Source organism: Vicia villosa, unplaced genomic scaffold (genome assembly GCF_029867415.1).
Source record: "Vicia villosa cultivar HV-30 ecotype Madison, WI unplaced genomic scaffold, Vvil1.0 ctg.000924F_1_1, whole genome shotgun sequence".
NCBI lineage: Eukaryota > Viridiplantae > Streptophyta > Magnoliopsida > Fabales > Fabaceae > Vicia > Vicia villosa.
The window spans coordinates 204,234-225,066 of record NW_026705415.1 but is presented as its reverse complement, the minus strand read 5'-3'; the positions used below and the strand labels follow the sequence as shown (position 1 = coordinate 225,066).

The following is a 20,833-nucleotide window of genomic DNA, read 5'->3' as shown; positions in this document are numbered from 1 at the left end:
ACCAAGTGTTCTCACTTGAGTCGTCCCCTATATATATATATATATATATATATATATATATATATATATATATATATATATATATATATATATATATATATATATATATATATATATATATATATATATATACTTGCAATTTTATATTTAATCTTCCATTTGTACCCTCTAATAAATACTCTTAATTTATTGTTTTCTCACTTAACATTAATGTTAATTTGAAACACCAATAGTTAATTAGGATAATTTGATAAAATCATTATTCTCTCTTTTATTTATTACTGTTTCTTAATCTGTGTGAAATGTTCATTTGCGACAAATAATATGGGACGGAGGGAGTATTAAACTTGATGTTGGTACCTTTCATGATCAACACTACAAGAAAATAACATATTAACTACCAAATATTTGCTAGAGCTATTAATTCAAGGTAATTTTCGGCTTGATTGCATGTGATTCTACTTCAAAAAATAATTTCATAGCTAAATTTAACATCTTTCCTCTTTTTAGAATTCAATATGGCATAACGCAAAATAAATATAGGGTTAATAGTAGTTCACCCCCTGTAATGTTAGCGAATTTTGCTTTTCCCCCCTCTCTACCTTTTGGCAACGGTTTTTTCAAAAAAACCGTTGCCAAAACCGGCCTTTGGCAACAGTAGGAGGGTAAACCAAAACACGCTCATATTACAGAGGGTAAACTAAAACTACTATTAACCCATAAATATATAAATAGCTATGATAGCAAGTGAAAAAATATTGTCAATGAAGGTGTAGGTGTGAAATTTCCAATTTATATATATATATTTCTCAGTCCATTTTCATTTGTTATATTGATATTTAATTTACTGATAGTATATGTAATTTTTTAATGTAGAAATTGAGAGAATATTTGACTTGAAGATTGCAAGTGAGAGAATCTCAATAGTTTTTTTTGATAATTCAAAAGTAATCTCAAGGGTATTTGAAGTACTTTCATCCATTGTTCCTTCTTCCTCTTTACAAATTTCTCACAATAATGCATCTTGATACCCTCTTGGGTTTTGATAATTAAACTTGTTCTTAATTAGGGTTTAATGTGTTATAATTATTGTTAATTTAGCTCTTCATATTGTTTTTCTTAGATGAGAGTTCCAAGGTTATTATTGTGTGTGTTCGATCTACAGTTGGTGATTTGTAATTGCACAAACTTTCAGCGATTCTCTTTGGTGTCTGTTGCAAAATATTCTTCTTGGAGGTGGCTCCTATTGGGTATATTTCTAAATCTTTTATTACTACTGTTGTCAAATAGCAATAGCATCAACTCTCTAGCATAGGAAAATTTAAAAATGCTAATATTTTGCATTCAAATCTCTCAAATTTATGTACAGTTGATGACATGGGACTGTTATTTTGATCGGTTTGGTGTTCAAGGTACGGTTCTTTTGAATCTTGCTTCCTTTTTAAGGTATGATAGACTTGGGAAATATGAAATACTTAGGACATTGTATAGGGTTGGTAACTTATAGAGTAAATACAACTGTAATTTTAAATAATTTTCAATTTTCGGATAGCCTTTCAGAAATACTTTAGCAAACCAAACACCAACAAAAAAAAGAAATATTTAGGATAATTAAGCTTTTTATTTTGGTGATCTTGCTACAAAGTATGTTTTCGTGTGTTGCTTCAGTTTCATTACCTTAGGATAAACTGAAACTTGTCAGGAAAAGTTATGCGTTATGTGCGTATTTCTCTTCATAGTAATCGAGTCATGGTTTTGTACCTACCTACTTGCAGTAACCATAAGTCACTCATTTTTTTACTAGATTGGGCTTTGAGTCCTATGAAATGATATTGGGACTTATGGACTTGATTTAAGTAAGATACGTTGGTTTGGTGGTTTTAAACATCTCCAGAGGTTCATCAAAAAACTGTTTTGATAAGTACTTAGAGAACAATTAATCTAAACTATGTGCTTGTTTTAAAAACAAATACTTCTTTTCGCACGTCCCTTAAGGCTTAAACTAGAGTTATGTTCTGTTTTTTGTATTGGTTTGCTTTATAGCTTATAGCATAACATTCTGCATCCAATACTATGTAAGGGAAATAATCACGAAGACTCAGTAGTATGTTTCAGCCCCCTTATAAAAAAGGTATGGTTTCAGCCTAGTAAAAGGAAGATCTAATAATTCATTGGTGGACTATCGAGCTGCCAAGTTTGTACAGATACACGATAAATAATTGGCCACTACATTTTTAATAATTGTTCCTTAGTAATCATTTATAAACCTGATTAGAAGTCATAATTTATCCTTTGGATGCCTGCTTGTGGTTTTCTTCTTAAGGTCCTCTGAATCATGTACGTCTCCATTATGTTAGATTATTTTTAAGGCCTCTATCAATGGAGATTTTTTTTTAGTAAACAAGATTTCATTCAAACGGAGAACAAAGGGTTCCCCAACCTGTTTACAAAAGGAACGGCAAAACGCCAAAACACATAAATTACATCCCAAATATAATTACGATAAGAACCATAGGGGTTCTTTGACAAAATCGTAAAAGGAATAATTGGAGTGTGTAATTTCTCCGCAAAAAGGCCACCTCCAAGCCAATACTTTGATGTTTCAAGCTAAATCATCAAAATTCCAAACCTCTTCCCTAAAACAAACCCCGTTCCTACATAACCAAATAGCCCACGTCGTTGCCAACCAAATAATATCTACTTTCTTTACATCTACCTTCTTAGATATACAAAACGAGTGCCAATCCATAAAACTCGATAAGCTCTGTTTTTCCTCTATCCCACTCTTACCAATCCACCCCGCTATTTTCCTCCAAATATTCTTTACAAAAGAACAAGCAAAAAAGAATGATCTCTATTTTCCAAATCCCTCCTACAAAAGGAACACTTTAAGTTATCCAAAGAGAAAGGAATACCTCGAAGCGCCAATTGATCTTTTGTAGGAAGCCTATTAGCCAAGAGCCTCCACGCAAAAGCTTTAATCTTGAAAGGAACATTCGACTTCCAAACCAACCCCTTCGCCTCATGAAAACGACAAAAGGGACCAAACGGAACACGCTTACTAGCATACTCCGAATAACACGAGGCAACCGAGAATCCTTCACCACTATTGAGGCTCCACTCCACCCCGTCCTTGTCCTCCCCCAAATCCCCGAAAGCCATCAACAAATTCCGAAGCTCCTCCCATTCGGCCAAAATAGCTCCGGTAGATAACAAATGCTCCGCTATACCAAGGTCCCCCCACAACCATTTACCATCCATCTAACCACCCATCGCGGCAACCGCAACTCCTTTCAAAGCCGATGCCTCAAAAAGAGCCGGAAACTCAACCTTCAAAATCTTCCCATCCAACCAAACTTCCTCCCAAAAGGGGGTTCGAAAACCATTATTAATTGAAAACCTACACAAAGAAACAAACGGGTCAAGAAAAAATGCGGTCCCAATTTTCAACATATCCTTCCACCAAAAGGATGCCCTCCTTATATCTTTAACATCACCCCCTCCTCCCAACAACTTCATCGAGAGGTCACCATAGCGAGATTTTAAAATTTTGAAACTAAGAGAATCCGCACCTTGGATGATCTTCCATCTCCACTTGCTCAAAAGAGCCACATTAAAATCCTTGATATTTTTCACTCCTAACCCCCCTTCTCAAAAGGTTGAGTAACAACCTTCCAACAAATCCAATGAATGCACCTCTTCTCCATCCCACCTCCCCAAAGAAAATTACTTTGAATTTTCGTTATCTCCTTCACCACCTTTTTGGGCATCAAGTAGAAAGACATGGTAAAAACGGTTAGAGAACTCAAAACGGACTTCAATAACGTTATTCTACCTCCTAGAGTGAGGAACCTATTTTTCCAACCATCCAACCACTTTTTCAACTTGGAAATAAGCGGACTCCACATTTCGTATTTTCTCAGATTAGACCCCACCGGTATTCCAAGAAAGGTAAAATTACTCTCTTCTACCTTACAAGCAAGAGAGTTAGAGGCGGCCTCCAAGAAACCCCTACCCACATTGATGTCAATCAATTTGCTCTTATTATAATTTATGCCCAACCCCGACACCATCTCAAAAGCCTTAAGAACCACTTTAATGGCCCACACTTGCTTCCAAGAGCCTTTTCCAACCAACAAAGTGTCATCCGCAAATTGGAGAATGTCCACTTCACAACTCCTATGAATAGAAAAGCTCTCAAACTCACCCATCTCCATAGATTTTCTAACCAATCCCGCAAGACCTTCCGCCACCAACACAAAAAGAAAAGGCGAGAGGGGATCACCTTGCCTTAGACCTTTGCCCACCTCAAAATCGGAAGTGGGGCTACCATTAACAAGGATCGACATATTGCTCTTAAAAATCAATTTTTCCATCCAACCTCTTCATTTAACCCCAAAACCCATTCTCCTAAAAAGGTACCTTAAAAAGTTCCAACTTACATTATCATACGCCTTTTCAAAATACACCTTAAATAATAAGCAATCTTGCTTTGTCTTCCTTGCGTAATCCACCACTTCGTTTGCAACAAGCACCCCTTCGAGCATTTGTCTCTCCGGAACAAAAGCACTTTGACACGGAGAGACAATGGAACCAATAATCTTTTTTAATCTTCCTGCCAATAATTTTGCCACTACTTTGTACATACACCCCACCAAACAAATAGGCCTATACTCGTTCAAAGAGAGGGGATTAAGAGATTTAGGGATCAACGAAATGAAAGACGAAGTTACCGCCTTTGAAAGTGAACCCCCATTGTAGAAACTCTCGAAAAACCGAATAAAATCTTCTTTAATAAAACTCCAACATTTCTTGATAAAGAGAAATGAATAGCCATCCGGACCCGGACACTTAGAACCTCCACAATTCCAAATGGCCTCTTTAATCTCTCCCTCTAAGAACGGACTTTCAAGGGCCGCCACATCCGCCTCCCCAACCATGTTAAAAGGAATTCCTTCCAAAATGGGCCTATGATCATCCAATTCCTTAAACTTATTGTGAAAATGATTCACTACCTCTTCTTTTATCTCTTCCACCGAATCCAACAAACGCCCCGAGACAAGAATAGGACCAATATGATTCACTCTCCGTCTATCTTTCATCACCTTATGGAAAAAACCACTATTTGCATCTCCCTCCTTTAACCATTTCAATCTCGATTTTTGAATTATCATGTTCTCTTTAATCCTCAAGTTCCTCCAAAACCTAAATGTAGCTTTCCTTCTCCCATTTACCACCTCATTCAACTCAATATCATCCGTTTCTTCCAACTTTTCATATCCAAGATTAATGTCCCTCACTCCTTCATCCACTTCCAAATCGAACCTCCCAAAAACCTCCACATTCCACTTCCTTAAAATAGGCTTAAGAAGTTTCAACTTCTCTTTTAGAACATAATCACCCCTCCCCTCCACCTCTAGGCATTTCCACTCCTTCTCAACAAACGGCAAGAAAGAATCCAAGGAAAACCATTCATTATTAAATCTAAAAGGTTTCGGGCCCCAATCCACCTTGTCCACAATCAACCAAATGGGACAATGGTCCGAAATGTCCCTCGCGCCAATGAATTGACCAACCACACCCCGTCTATTCACCACCTCATATGATAAAAGGAACCGGTCGATTCTACTCATCGACTTACCATCCCCACTATACCACGAGAATTTCTTGCCCTTACAAGGAACGTCCACCAAAGCGCTTTTGTAAATGAATTCGGAAAAAAGTTCCACCTCGTTAAGATTTACCACCACGGACCACCCTTTCCTTTCTCTACGATTTTTGATCGCGTTGAAATCTCCACCTATGATCCATTCCCCATCCTTAAATTTCTCCTTCAAAGACAACAAATCCTCCCATAATTTCCTCTTTTTCTCAATGACACACGAAGAGTACACGTTTACAATATAGTACCACAAATTATCTCTTTTAACTTTGATGCCCAAATAACCTTCCCCTTTGAAACTATTCACCACCTCCACTTTACCATCCCTCCAAAGAGTGTGCAAACCCCCCGATAAACCGTTTGAGTTAGAATAGGAAAAACCTATGTCCGGCCCACTCCAAAAACTCTTACCAAAGGCATCCTTGAAGTCTTTAATTTTAGTTTCTTGTAACAAAAAATGTCTGCTTTCCCTTTATTAATTATAGAACTAACCCTCCTTCTCTTTAAAACACTACAACCTCCCCTAATATTTAAAGAGCCGATGATCATGTCAACCTTTTTGAAGACTCCTTCCTCTCTACCATCCTCACACTGCTATAACTCTCAAGTTTCTCAATCCTTCTTAACAAAAATTCCCTTCCTTCCGTCTCGGCAACCCCCAGTGCTACAATGGCCTCCCAAAGCTTTTCCCTCACATCCCCATTAATGAACTCCCATTGCCTACTATTACTCCTCCTTATATCTGAATCCTCTTTATGAACACCATAAACCTCAGTACTATTTCCGCCAAAAGAGAGAATGGAATCCGAAACTGCACTTGGAACAATCTGAACCTGCACTCCTTTTTTCCCCGTCTTCTTAACCCCAACCTTGTTTCTTTTGCCTTGAGATTTCAAAACCACTCCCTTACTACCTCCGCCAGCCTTGGAACCTCCTTTCACCACTCCAATATCTGCCAGACTTTTAAATTTCAATTTTTTATGCTTAAAATTACTCTCAGGCACCCCAAGGGAACACGGACCCACTGTTTCAATGCCATCTTCTGTGATAAACACAGAACTTCTGTCCTCACTATCTCCCACCGATATCTGCCTCAGCCCCTTTCCAACACTACCCCTCTCCTTCAGAGAAATAAGAGCCAAATCAAAAGAACCTGTATTTCTGCTCCCACCGCTCCCAGCCAAACTCCTCGAAACTGAACCACTATCCTCCTTCTGATTCGAATCAAACAGGGGCCTGACTGCCGACCCAAACTCCTTCACCGTTTCGCTGCAAGAAACCAACAGTTGGATTATGGGATCGTCGACTGACCTCATCCTTTCTACATCAGAAGCTAAAGGAACAAGAATGGGTGTCGTCTCCTTTGGAACACAACAATCCCCTATGAACGAGTTACCGCCAGCCGAGACTACATTAACGCAACTAGGATCGCACTTAGGAACATCAACCGGACAAATAACAGTATTTAACAGACTACATTCTGAATTATCAACCCTTTCTAACACCCCCTCATCATCAAGCAAATTATCAGACCACACATCTTCGGATTCCGAAGAGTCGGAGACAGAGGTATGAGGTTTCTGCGTACCTGAAATGTTTCGAATCGAGCCAATTGCGTCTTCCCTTAGCACCAACGAAACTTCCTTCCCGTTGATCTGCACGATCATAGACTTCATCAATTCATGTGTTAGTTTGACTCTCGCCATAAATCTAGCTGTGTCGTAATTGGACCCCGCCGCCGTTGATTCATCCACGCAGATAAATTCCCCCATCGAGTTAGCCAACTTAACGAAGAAATCCACACACCACGCGTGCAACGGGACACCGTAAACGCTCACCCAAATGACCCTTCCGTCGTCAATGTCCTTCTCATTCCACCTTCTTACTACCGCGAACCATTGTTTCCACCACGTTTCGCCTTCCCCTATTAAGTCCTCAATCACACCCTCCTCTTCCTCTTCTAAAAGACACATATTGCCCCCCATAGGCGTTACCTTGATATCAAAGACACCCTCCATCATGAAGTGAGACTAAATGTTGTAAGTCGAACCCGGTATCGTCACCACCCCCACGTAAGCTTTCTCCAACCTCTTCCTGTTATCTGCCTGAGAGGTAAAACATAACACAGGATTATCACCCACCTTCTCGCTACCCTTCTCGCTGCCCTTAACCAAACCTTCATTCAAATCCTCCACATAACGCCTCTTCAGTGACCCAACAGAGGTGCCTGGATGCACTCCCGCCGCCGGTCGATGATGTTGCGACATTTGACCTTGCCTGTGAGAAAACTTGGTCTCCGTAGGTGACACCTTCCTCGCACTAGACCACTCAAACCTCGGAAGATTAGCATGAATTTTCTTCCCCATAATCATCACATTATCACAACGAACCGCCAACAATCTACCGTCTTCAACCTCTTCGAACCTAACAAAACCAAATTTCTTCCCCAAATTATTCTTCCTCGGCGAGATTGCAACCTCCACCACATTCCCCAAACACCCAAAAACCTCGAAGAACGATTTTGCTGATTGAGATTCCGGAAACTCATAAAAGAATATGGACGTAATCTCAGCATTCTTATTCCTTCTAACACCTCCTCCCCACGGGAAAACGTCCCACCGCGGACCAAGCGCCTTGAATGGTCTTCTACTGAAAGTTTTCCAAACCCCACCGTGATTATGTGCAGATTCGGCCATCGGAAAGTCCACCCAGCCCTAACCCCCTTTTAGAGAGAGGGGGGAGAGAACATTTCTTCTTCGATATCTACTCAAATTTGTCTCTAGTGTATTATTTATGCTTTAGCTTAGAATGAATTTGACATGAAACATATCCTGTTAGTAAGTACATTTCTAGGAGAAATTGATGGAAGTTTCTTTCACTTCCTCTACAACTTCATAGCTTGTCCTTGAAATGCATTATTTCAACTCTGCTAGATAGGTGTTTCCTCTTTACCAATGGTCCAGTACTATTAGCAAAGGTATGCATATTTCAACTATGGACATTGTCTTGACTAATGTTTTTTTGTTCTTTTGTTATATATGTAACATGAAGTGTCACCGTTAACATCAAGTAGGTTATCTCACAACTCTAAGCCTTTGAATGACAATGGTTCATTAAGAGGAATAGACGGTGCAGCTGCCACAGGTGGAACTTTTTATACTCATTGTTAAGGATATATTTCTTATTATAATAGAATCAGTGTTTCAGCCTCACGAAAAAAAAGAATCAATGTTTCATATCACATATTGTCAAGAATTTTATTTCAATACAATGAATATTTTTATTGAATGTAGTGGTGTAAATATTCTTCATACTACACATAGTTTACCCTCTAATTGTAGAGTCCCTTTGAGGCTACGGACCAACAATAGTAGAACTTAGCTTAAAATATATATACAAGAAATCACTAAAATATTAGATTATGCATATGATAATGATTTATAGAGAGATTAACATATGTGTCGTCATTTGTGTGAAAATATATTTTGGCATGTTAATCCTTTCAGCTTTTATTTCTATTAGGGCGGTTTGATATCTACTTTAAGCATTCCATTAATTCTTGGGGAAGGGATAAGGTGCTGTAGTTTTTTTAACCTTTTCTTCTACTTCTTCATACCCAATTTTTTCAGTATGCTGATCTTTATTCATACCCAATAATTAGTTTTGATTAAAAATAATCACAAAAATTTAAATAAAAGAAACTATAAATTTTAGTTTGAGATTTACTATGAAATTTTGGTGGCAATATTGTAGCGGTATGGTTGGGAAACATAAATGAAGACTAACATTTTGCTACACTTTAGTTGTGGTTTAGCTATGAAGTTTAATATATTAGTTTGAGTTTTGCTAGGAAATTTTGGCCAAGATTATTAGCCGCTCAATCTATGCTACGGTGTTTATTGTAGCCAATCCCCAATAAATCTCCAACTAACTCTGTTTGATTGAAATTGACTACAAATTAGCTATTGTTTCCATCGTAGCAAATCACAAATTTTCTTGTAGTGCAAGCTGTGTAATATTTGCAGAAGCATTCAAGTTTTAGTCTCTAAAAAAAGCTGAAACCATGTGTTAGCCATGATGTGTCCTTTTGCTTGTCACCAATGGTGGCAACAGCAGTAGGAGTGGAACCCATTATGGTGCACCCAAAAGATCCAGCTTCAATGGTGGCAAGTTTTTATGACATTCATCCGATGGATCGATGGTGCACAACCCAGTTGATCAACTATTTTATCGTATCAACTTTCAAAGAATGTGAATTGTAATCCTATGCGAGGCATTTGAATGCGAAGTTATTTTAAATAAATGTGATTTGAGTGTAGAATTCAGAAAGGTAGAAGGACAAAAATTAGAAAATCCATTTAGTGTTACTAGATACATTATGGAGAACTATTTATGGAAAATCATATAGTAGCACCTGATTTAGTTTATATTCTTATTGTAAAATTTCATGAGGAAGGACTACGAAAACACTCAACAAGTATTATACAAAATGGTAACCTAAGCTATCATAAAAAAACACTCACAAAATTTATTATTAAGAAATGCCAAGAAATTTAAAACAACATAAACTAACATAAAACTTTAACATAAATTCAATCAAGTAAACAATTGAAGATTAACTAAGTGGGAACCAAGCTTTCAACATAATTTTGGTTAAACATCCACGAAGTTAACTTGTCCATTCTAGTTTTTTTAATTCTATTTCCACTCCAATTATAGAGAATCACTTCCGTTCGACCACTGTTTGCTGCTTGTACTAGTGCGACACCACTCTCGTAAAGGCACAAAGGGGCTAGAAAATATTTATCTTGATTAGGAATATTCAAATCCTGATAACTTACTTTAAGAAATTGAGTCCAAGAATTTTCAATTCCAAATTCCGACATCTTCCATATAATAAAATGGGTTTCTTGAGTATGGTGACTAAAATAGAGAGAGTCTTCTAACACATGAAGAGTTGGGGAATGAAGTGAAACTTCAACAAAATCTTGAGGGGGAAGTAACTTGCTATATGTGTCGGTACTCAGATTCAACGAGATAATCACAATTTGTTGAGCAATATCTCGGGCCAACAAGATGATAGTGTCATTCAAAGATACATCTTCATTGAGAAAGACGCGTTTAGTTGGAACACGATCCCAACAATTTAAAGGAACCAAGTTAGGAAGTTGAATAATTTTCCTAACATTACAGCCGAAGCTAAGTATTTCAAACTTATTGGGATGGAAATACACAATCTTATAAGTATCAGTTAAATTATCGTAACCAAATGAACACTTGGAAAACCATAGATAATCCAAGTGTTTCTTAAATATAATAGATGATGTGTTGGTGGCTGGGTTCCATAACTGAAACAAGGTCTTTTGCCTTTGATGATCCTTCAATGAAAAAACAGAGAAACAGAATAATCCGTTGCAGGAACCAATGAATTTGTACCAGTATTTGGGGTTGGATGGGGAGTAACGTTGGGTGGAATGGATTATGGAAGGATTGTTTAGTAAAGTATTGAGGGGAAAGCGTAGGATATCAGGACCGAGAGACATGCACAGGATTTGTGTGAGGTTTCTGTTTTTCTTTGATTGTTGAAGATGTAATTTGATGAATTCAGGATCGGAGATGAAGGTGTTCCATGCTTTACTGACACATCTGAATTGCATCAAAGATTTAACCGGAAGGAACGATAGTATATGTACGGTGAGTTCTTCAGGGAGGAATACTACTGACGTTATCGGAGTGCGGTTGGATTTACGTGACTTGGTTTTCGGAAGATTCATGGGAACTTACGCAGTGTTGAAAGTGAACCCTAATAAACGAAAATATGTATTTCTGTGTTACGAAAGTTCAACACAAAACACCATGAGATCTTACTTAAGTTGACGTGCCGGTTATGCATTCTTCCTCAATTTTAATAGGAATTGAGAGTGATGCGTGGTGAGGAATTCTAGGGTTTTTTTTTTTTTTCTAAACTCACGTTTTCTTTATTTTCTAAAATTTGTTTTTTTTGAATCATTCTAAGGAAGACATTTATGGCTATGGTATTATTTTATATATATATATATATATATATATATATATATATATATATATATATATATATATATATATATATATATATATATATATATATATATATATATATATATATATATATATATATATATATATATATATATATATATATATATATATATATATATATATGTTTATTACATTACATAGAAGAATATAAATATGTGGGCATACTATTATTTAAGACTATATTTCACATTCCATTATTTGGATGTCATTTTTCGATATAAGTGTTTAAAAATAGGACAATTTCTTTATGGAAAATACTATGGTGAAGTCACGAAAATGACTTCTTTGGTGAAGTCATTAATTTGATCAATGAGAAACAAACCCTAAGTTATCTTAATTTAATCAATGCCACGTAGGATTATATTGTACATGCCACTTACTATGCAGTCTTATGTTATTTTTTTTTTAATAAGCAATGGGATTAAAAGGAGTATTATGGATACTCCAAACCAAAAAATACAAAAGGAAAACTCCTACTACTCAAAATAATTGAGAGGAAGGGTATTCCAAATGTGAAAATTACAATTATCCCTAATGACATAATACGATTGAAGCCAATTTCAAGAGAATAAGACTATCCCTGACATACATTCGGTAAAACTAAAAGACTCATTTCTAAAAATAATCGCATTACGCCTTAACCAAATGTTCCACACCGTAGCTAGCCAAATAACCGCAAAGAAATCAAAAAACTCCTTGAACTCTTCAAATAATAAATTGTCAACCGGGCCAATCCATTCGAACACCTTCCTCCAAATACTCGAAATGACAAAACAGCCTCTATTAAGTGAGATAAATTTTCCTCCTCCAATTGACAAAAAACACAACATATCCCTCCATCTACCAAAGAGATGCCCCGTTTTAATAATTGGTCTTTCGTTGCCAATCTATTATGAATGAGTCTCCATCCGAAAAAAAGGATTTTCGGGGGTGCTTTAATCCTCCAAAGAAATCCAATTTTCTTGAGAAACGAAGAATTTAAAGAGGGACTTTTAAGCTTTTCATAAAATCTTTCATAGCAAGAATTTACCTTGAAAACTCCTTCACTGTTGCAGCCCCATGTAAAGCTGTCTTGTCTCCCTTCCGTAGGCCGAAAACCAACAATTTGATCGATCAGCTCCTTCCATAAAAAACCGATGTTGCTGCCACTGTGAAACAGCTCTTCTACCGTCTTCCAGCACCACCCAGAATCATCAAATCTGCCAGCATCCGCTACCGGCAATGCGTCGTTCTTAGCAAGCACGAACAGCTCCGGAAATTGATGCATGAGTGCTGGCTGCCCCGACCAATTGCTGTACCAGAACAGGACAGCAGTGCCGTGATAACACGATTTTATATCGTATATTTAGCCTAAAATCCATAGATATTTATAGCATTTTCCGTTTATTATGTTAATTTATTATGATATTACGCGTGTATTTGCTTTATTTCAGGTTTTACACTTCAATTTCGACTATTTGCGAAAAGGAAAGAAAATTGAGCATAAATGACCAATATTTATGCCTAAAAGATGAAAAGGGAGTGCTGAAGTGAAAGAAGGGTGCAATTAGGACCCAAAAGGCCCAAAAGAGATATTCAGCCCACCATGAATCAAAAGGCGCGTGGCTCAGACCTGCAAGCGAGTGGAGACGCACGTCTCCACGTTCTCTTCAGCCACGTCACCAAGAGGAGACGCCCGTCTCCAACTGCCCAAGATTTTCTCCACTTGAGACGCACGTCTCAAGTCTTCCTGAAGAAACGGAGACCCACGTCTCCACGCCCAGTCTGCAGAAAGTTCCTCAATTCACGGATTCCAACTGCAAACCTCCTCCTATAAATAGGACCTGCTATCCCACTTCCAAAGTGTCTGATTTCCTGCCAACGAAGTGCTGCCGAAATTGTACCGCGAACTGCTTTTCCTTATTCTGTTTTCATTTAACCGTCTATTTTCTCACAACGATTTCTACACTGGAAATTGTTGTGAACTTTTCATAGATCTAGCCTTACGTTAGATTTATCGCTTTATTTCCTTGTTTTTATTTTCTGCCATTTAAATTCCGAAGAACGATCCAGCCAACCTGTGGTGGAAGTTCGAGTACTTCAAGATTCAATTCAATCCAGATTTATTTTAATTCAGGTTTTTTATTTACCGCCTTATTTATATTATTTATCTGCATGATATATTATATGCCATTTAATATGCTTATTATTATGAACCGAACCGATATATGTATGTTTAATCGTATTGATATGTCTGGCTAAAATACTAAAGGTGTCGGTATGTAAAGTAAGTTAACCGTAGGGATCCGAAATAAATTGGCTTAAATTATGTTTTATTAATTATCACTTATTTTTGGTTTATATGTCTAATTTAATTAGTAAGTCTTAAAACCAATAGAGCGAAAGTTTGAGGGGTTAAGACGGTCAAAGGTTAAAATCAATAGAGCGAAAGTTTGAGATCTTTAACTGGATAGTAGACATAGGACATTAGTTTTAAGGATGGCGAAAGCGTATTAAAACTAATTGGAACTTATTTATTTTCAAAAAGTGTTTTTACACCCGAGCGGGATGGCGAAAGCGTACGTTAGGGATATTAGCATGTTCCGAGTCAACAGAGCGAAAGTTTGAGATTAGGAGATTTAAATAGATAACAACCTCGTAAAATAGGCATTTTATTAATTACATTGTTTCCAAAAAGCTCTTCTAAAATCTAATGGGATGGCGAAAGCGTACATTAGGAATAGGATAGTAGTCTGAATCAACAGAGCGAAAGTTTGAGACGAGGATTTTTTAATCAATTGGAATTAGTAAAGATTTTTAATTTAATTATGCAAAAGCCAATGAACCTTCGGATTACCTTTAGTTAAACGAAATACATACTGATACCTGTCTTTTATTATTATTCTTTATTTTCTCACAACCACTTTCCCTTAGGAACAATCGAAATTTTAGTACTCCTAGCTTTACATAGTAACCTTAGATAACGGTAGATCGATTCATAGTCCCTGTGGATTCGATATCTTTTAAAACTACACGACACGACTGTGCACTTGCAGTTATCAGATTTATAGACACGTAAAGTCGCGATCAAGTTTTTGGCGCCGTTGCCGGGGACTATTTAAGTCGATATCGTAACTCACTGTTACACCGTAGAGACTAGGATAATTCTTCCCTTTCTTTTTGAACGATTGTATGCCAAATACTCGTTCACAAGGAGGAGACTTAATACAACGAATTAACGAGATCGAACGTTTCATTAACGTTAAACGTCGAGCTCGCAACCTTCCCGAAGTAGCAGAAATTCCGATTAATCAGGAATTGAATTTTACTGATCAAATCAATCAAATCACCCCGAAGTTAGAGATGGCTGCTATTCGTCCTCTTAGAGACTATGCCGCTCCTTCGCGCGCTGAACCGCATTCAAGTATCGCACCACCTGCGATTGAAGCGAACAATTTCGAACTGAAACCTTCACTGGTCCAAGCTGTTCAACAGAATCAATTCTCTGGAAGCCCTGTAGACGACCCCAATCTCCATTTATCCGTGTTCGTGCAATACGCCGACACTATCAAAGCCAACAACGTTAGTTCCGAAGCTATTCGATTACGCCTTTTCCCTTTCTCCTTGAGAGATAGAGCGAGAGCGTGGCTTCAATCCCTGCCTTCCAATTCCATAACTACGTGGGACGAATTGAAGAGAGTATTCTTAGCGAGATACTTTCCGCCTAGCAAGACTGCTATGCTTAGAGGTCAAATCAACGGATTTACCCAGAAAGATAACGAATCGCTCTTCGAAGCTTGGGAACGTTACAAGGACATGCTTAGAATATGCCCTCATCATGGACTCGAACCATGGCTGATCATCCATACCTTTTATGGTGGTCTCTTATATAACACTAAAATGACTATAGATGCCGCTGCTGGCGGAGCACTAATGGACAAACCCCATGATGAAGCATACAAACTCATAGAGAACATGGCACAAAACCATTACCAATGGGGAGGAGAACGCGCCGCTCTAGAGAAAGCCCAAACCAAAGGAGGAATGTACGAAATTAGTGGTATAGACCGCGTTAACGCTAAAGTAGACGCTTTAACTCAAAAGATCGAGAATTTAACCATCACTCCTTCAGCCACCGCTGCCGCTGTAGCACCTAACTGCGAGATTTGTGGATTGACTGGGCATGTAGTTGCTGAATGCCAACTCTTGACTGGAGTCCCATCTGATCAAGTAAATTACGCTCAAGGAAACCCTTATTCTAACACGTACAACCCTGGATGGAAAAACCACCCGAACTTTTCTTATAAGAACAACAATGCGTTGTACGCGCCTGGACAAGCACCTGCTGTACCACCTGGCTACCAAAAAGCGCCTGTAGCTGCTCAAAACACCCCTAGGAAGTCAAACCTAGAAATCATGATGGAGAACTTTATAGCTTCCCAACAACAAACCAATAAAGACTTCCTGAATCAAAACATCCACAATAGCGAGCAACTAAAACAACTATCGAACAAAGTAGATGCTTTAGCTACGCATAACAAAATGTTAGAAACTCAAATCTCACAAGTAGCTCAACAACAAGAACCTACTGCTGCCCCTGCTGGCACGTTTCCTGCTCAACCACAACCTAATCCTAAAGGACATGCGAACGCGACAACACTACGAAGTGGAACTAATTACGATGGACCCATAGATCCTAGAACCCAAAACGTACCCATGTCACAACAAGAGCCAAAGGAAACCCAAAAGAAAACAACCGACGAACAAACTGCTAAGACTAAAGAGAACAATAACGAAGTGGAACCCGAAAAAGAGAAACCTTATGTTCCACCACCACCTTATAAGCCACCAATTCCTTACCCTCAAAGATTAGCCAAATCAAAAACTGAAGCGCAATTTAAAAGATTTGTAGAACTTCTGAAGCAATTAAACATAACCATACCATTCACAGAAGCCATAACTGAGATGCCTTCGTACGCTAAGTTCTTAAAAGAAATCTTATCAAACAAAAAGAAGCTCGAGGATAACGAAACTATAACGCTTACCGCTGAATGTAGCGCTATCATCCAAAACAACATGCCTCCAAAACTGAAAGACCCTGGTAGTTTCTCTATACCCTGCGTAATTGGAAAAACCATCATAGAGAAAGCCTTGTGCGATTTAGGAGCTAGTGTTAGTTTGATGCCTCTTTCGACCTGTAAGAAACTCAATCTAGGTGAGCTTAAAGCAACAAGAATGTCTCTTCAACTAGCAGACCGTTCAGTTAAATATCCTGTAGGAATGTTAGAGAATATCCCTGTTCGTGTAGGTCAATTCTACATCCCGACCGACTTCATCATTATGGATATCCAAGAAGATTCTAACATCCCGATCATTTTAGGAAGACCATTTTTAGCGACCGCTGGTGCAATTATAGATGTAAAGCGAGGAAAGCTTACTTTCGAAGTAGGAGAAGAGAAAATAGAATTTATCCTTTCCCAATTCCTAAAAGCACCTTCTATAATTGACACATGCTGTTCTGCTGACATAATCGACGAGTGTGTCAAGGAAATAAAATCCGAACCAAATAAGGAAACCGAAACCCTAAGGATTCCTATGCCGCCAATTTTTGAAGATGACAACTGGCGTGAGGAATATCAAGATAACCACCTGAGTGAATGCTTAGCTTTAACCCCTGATCCTATACCTGGACCTAAGAAACCTGCTATAGAGCTGAAGACACTCCCTACCGATCTTAGATACGAATTTCTAGACGAAGAACTAAACCGACCAGTTATAGTGAACGCCAACTTAGGACGAACCGAGACTGAAAAATTACTTAATGTCCTAAGAAAATACCCCACCGCTTTAGGATACAACATATCAGATCTGAAAGGTATAAGCCCTTCTCTGTGTATGCACCGCATCATGCTCGAAGACGATAGTAAAACCTCTAGGGAACATCAAAGGCGAATAAACCCTATTATGAGCGATGTGGTTAAAAAGGAAATCCAAAAACTGCTAGAAGCTGGAATAATATATCCTATATCCGATAGTAAATGGGTTAGCCCCGTTCACGTCGTACCAAAGAAAGGAGGAGTCACTGTAATCACTAACGCAAAAGGAGAATCTGTAGCACAACGTACCCAAACTGGATGGAGAATGTGCATTGACTATAGGAAGCTAAATAAAGCTACCCGAAAAGACCATTTCCCTTTACCTTTCATAGATCAAATGCTCGAACGCTTAGCTAAACACTCACATTTTTGCTATCTGGATGGATACTCCGGATTTTTCCAAATTCCTATCCACCCTGACGACCAAGAGAAGACCACATTCACCTGTCCTTATGGTACATTCGCTTATAGACGAATGCCTTTTGGACTCTGCAATGCACCCGCGACCTTCCAAAGATGCATGATGGCAATATTTGCCGACTTCCTAGATGGAATAATGGAGGTCTTTATGGACGACTTCTCTGTCTGTGGAGGAAGTTTTGAAACATGTTTAGAAAACCTTGAAATGGTGCTTAGACGATGCGTAAGCGTAAACCTAGTCCTTAATTGGGAAAAATGCCATTTCATGGTTCGACAAGGAATTGTACTTGGACACATCGTATCCGATAGAGGAATCGAAGTTGATAAAGCAAAAATCGAAATTATCGAAAACCTTCAACCTCCCAAAACCGTTAGAGAAATAAGAAGTTTTCTGGGACATGCTGGTTTTTACCGACGCTTCATTAAGGATTTCTCTAAAATAACCAAACCCTTAACTGAACTACTCATGAAAGACGCCGAATTTATTTTCACCGATAAATGCACTGAAGCATTTCAAACACTTAAACAAGCATTGATCTCTGCGCCAATTATGCAACCTCCCGACTGGAATGAGCCTTTCGAAATAATGTGTGACGCAAGTGATTATGCTGTAGGAGCCGTTCTAGGACAAAGAAAGGATAAGAAACTACATGTCATATATTATGCGAGTAGAACCCTAGACGAAGCTCAGATGAATTATGCCACGACAGAAAAAGAATTATTAGCTGTCGTATTCGCATTAGACAAATTCCGTTCTTACCTGGTAGGAGCCAAAATAATCATATACACTGACCACGCCGCCATTAGGTACCTCCTAACCAAAAAGGACGCTAAACCAAGACTTTTGAGATGGATCTTGTTACTACAAGAATTCGACCTGGAAATTAAAGATAAGAAAGGCACTGAAAATGTCGTAGCAGATCACCTCTCTCGATTGGAAAATCTGAAACCCGAACAAGTACCAATTGACGATGATTTCCCTTATGAAAGACTCATCGCCCAATTAGAAGCAAATGAATTCGAACCATACCGTCCAAACTCTGAAACCGAGAAATTAGCTGAAATAGCTTTAGCCCGATCTGACGCACCTTGGTATGCAGATTTCGTAAATTACCTAGCTGCTGGTGTGCTTCCTCCTGATCTAAGCTACCAACAGAAGAAGAAATTCTTCCATGACCTAAAACATTACTATTGGGACGACCCACTCCTTTTCAAAAGAGGCCCCGATGGAATCTTTAGACGTTGTGTACCCGAGGAAGAGATAAGAAGCATAATAACACATTGTCATTCTGCACCGTGTGGAGGACACCATAGCACATCTAGAACCTGCGCCAAAATCCTTCAATCTGGACTTTTCTGGCCCAACCTGTGGAAAGACGTCCATTTTGCTGTACTAAGCTGTGATAGATGCCAACGAACTGGAAACATTTCAAGACGCGATGAAATGCCTCAAAAAGGCATTCTAGAAGTAGAAATATTTGACGTCTGGGGAATAGACTTCATGGGACCGTTTCCGTCATCGTTTGGAAATCAATATATACTCGTAGCCGTCGATTACGTTTCAAAATGGATAGAAGCTATTGCTTCCCCTACAAACGATACACGAGTAGTTATTAAACTTTTCAAAAACGTCATCTTTCCTAGGTTCGGTGTGCCAAGATTGGTAATTAGCGATGGTGGTTCCCATTTCATTTCAAGAATACTTGAGAAACTCCTTCGAAAATATGGAGTAAATCATCGAATAGCCACACCATACCATCCACAAACAAGCGGTCAAGTAGAAGTATCTAACCGCGAAATAAAACAAATATTGGAGAAAACTGTTGCTATATCTAGGAAAGATTGGTCAGCCAAGCTAAATGAAGCTTTATGGGCTTATAGAACAGCTTTCAAAACTCCAATAGGAACTACCCCATTCAAACTCGTTTATGGAAAATCATGCCACCTACCAGTAGAGTTAGAACATAAAGCCTATTGGGCCATTAAGAACTTAAACCTAAACTACACTGCCGCTGGTGAGAAACGACTTCTAGACATAAACGAATTAGAAGAACTTAGACAAGACGCTTACGAAAACGCCAAAATCTATAAAGAGCGAACGAAAAAATGGCACGACAAGCGTATATCTAGGAAAAATTTTAGCATAGGCGATAAAGTGCTCTTATTTAATTCTAGACTAAAATTATTTCCTGGTAAGTTACGATCTAGATGGTCTGGCCCTTTCGAAATAACTAACATATTTCCGAGTGGAGCGATAGAAATCAAAGGAGAAACTGTCAAACCTTTTGTCGTAAATGGGCAACGTCTTAAGTATTACCATCATCTCGAATACGATGAAAACATCGAAGTTTTTAAACTTGACGAACTGCCCGCTCTTTCGAAAAAATAGTTTTCTATTTTTAAATCGTCGAGCTTACGACATTAAACAAAGCGCTTGGTGGGAGACAACCCACATTTATTTATTCTTCTATTTTTTATTTATTAAAACTTTAATTTTTCTAATCTTTTATTTTTTATTTTTCATTTTAAAACTTTATTCTATTTTTAATTTTAATTTTAATCATTTTTGATTTTTCATACATCTTATAATAATTATTATAATTATAACTACTATCTATGAATTGAGAAAATATTTCCGTTATAATTATATTTATTATTATAACTTGTTACCTAAGCTTAATTTTAACTTTTTAATTTATTTTAAATAAACACTAGCCTAATTCTAACTTATCCTAATATTTTCAACTTCTAGGTTTTTCAATTAACTACTAACTACGATGGAAGGAGTTGATAATATGGAAGTTGTGTTCCGTGGTAG

General features: G+C 37.9%; 2 protein-coding genes and 1 non-coding gene across 3 annotated transcripts; 1 reads left to right on the top strand and 2 right to left on the bottom strand.

Moving 5' to 3' along the window:
* Nucleotides 1-10,281: 10,281 nt before the first annotated feature.
* Nucleotides 10,282-13,007, bottom strand: LOC131632281 (uncharacterized). Its single transcript, XM_058903059.1, has 2 exons — nt 12,771-13,007; nt 10,282-11,040 (listed from the first exon to the last, which is right to left on the bottom strand). The coding sequence occupies exons 1-2, from the start codon at nt 13,005-13,007 to the stop codon at nt 10,282-10,284; spliced, it is 996 nt and encodes a 331-aa protein (XP_058759042.1).
* A 2,450-nt stretch (nt 13,008-15,457) lies between these two features.
* On the bottom strand, nt 15,458-15,564 carry LOC131632292 (small nucleolar RNA R71). Its single transcript, XR_009292944.1, has one exon. It is a non-coding gene; the product is annotated as a small nucleolar RNA R71 (small nucleolar RNA).
* A 1,120-nt stretch (nt 15,565-16,684) lies between these two features.
* Nucleotides 16,685-17,263, top strand: LOC131632290 (uncharacterized; the record flags this gene model as incomplete). Its single annotated transcript, XM_058903069.1, has 1 exon — nt 16,685-17,263. A coding segment is annotated over exon 1 (579 nt), but the record flags the coding sequence as incomplete, so codon positions are not given.
* Between the last annotated feature and the right edge of the window lie 3,570 nt (nt 17,264-20,833).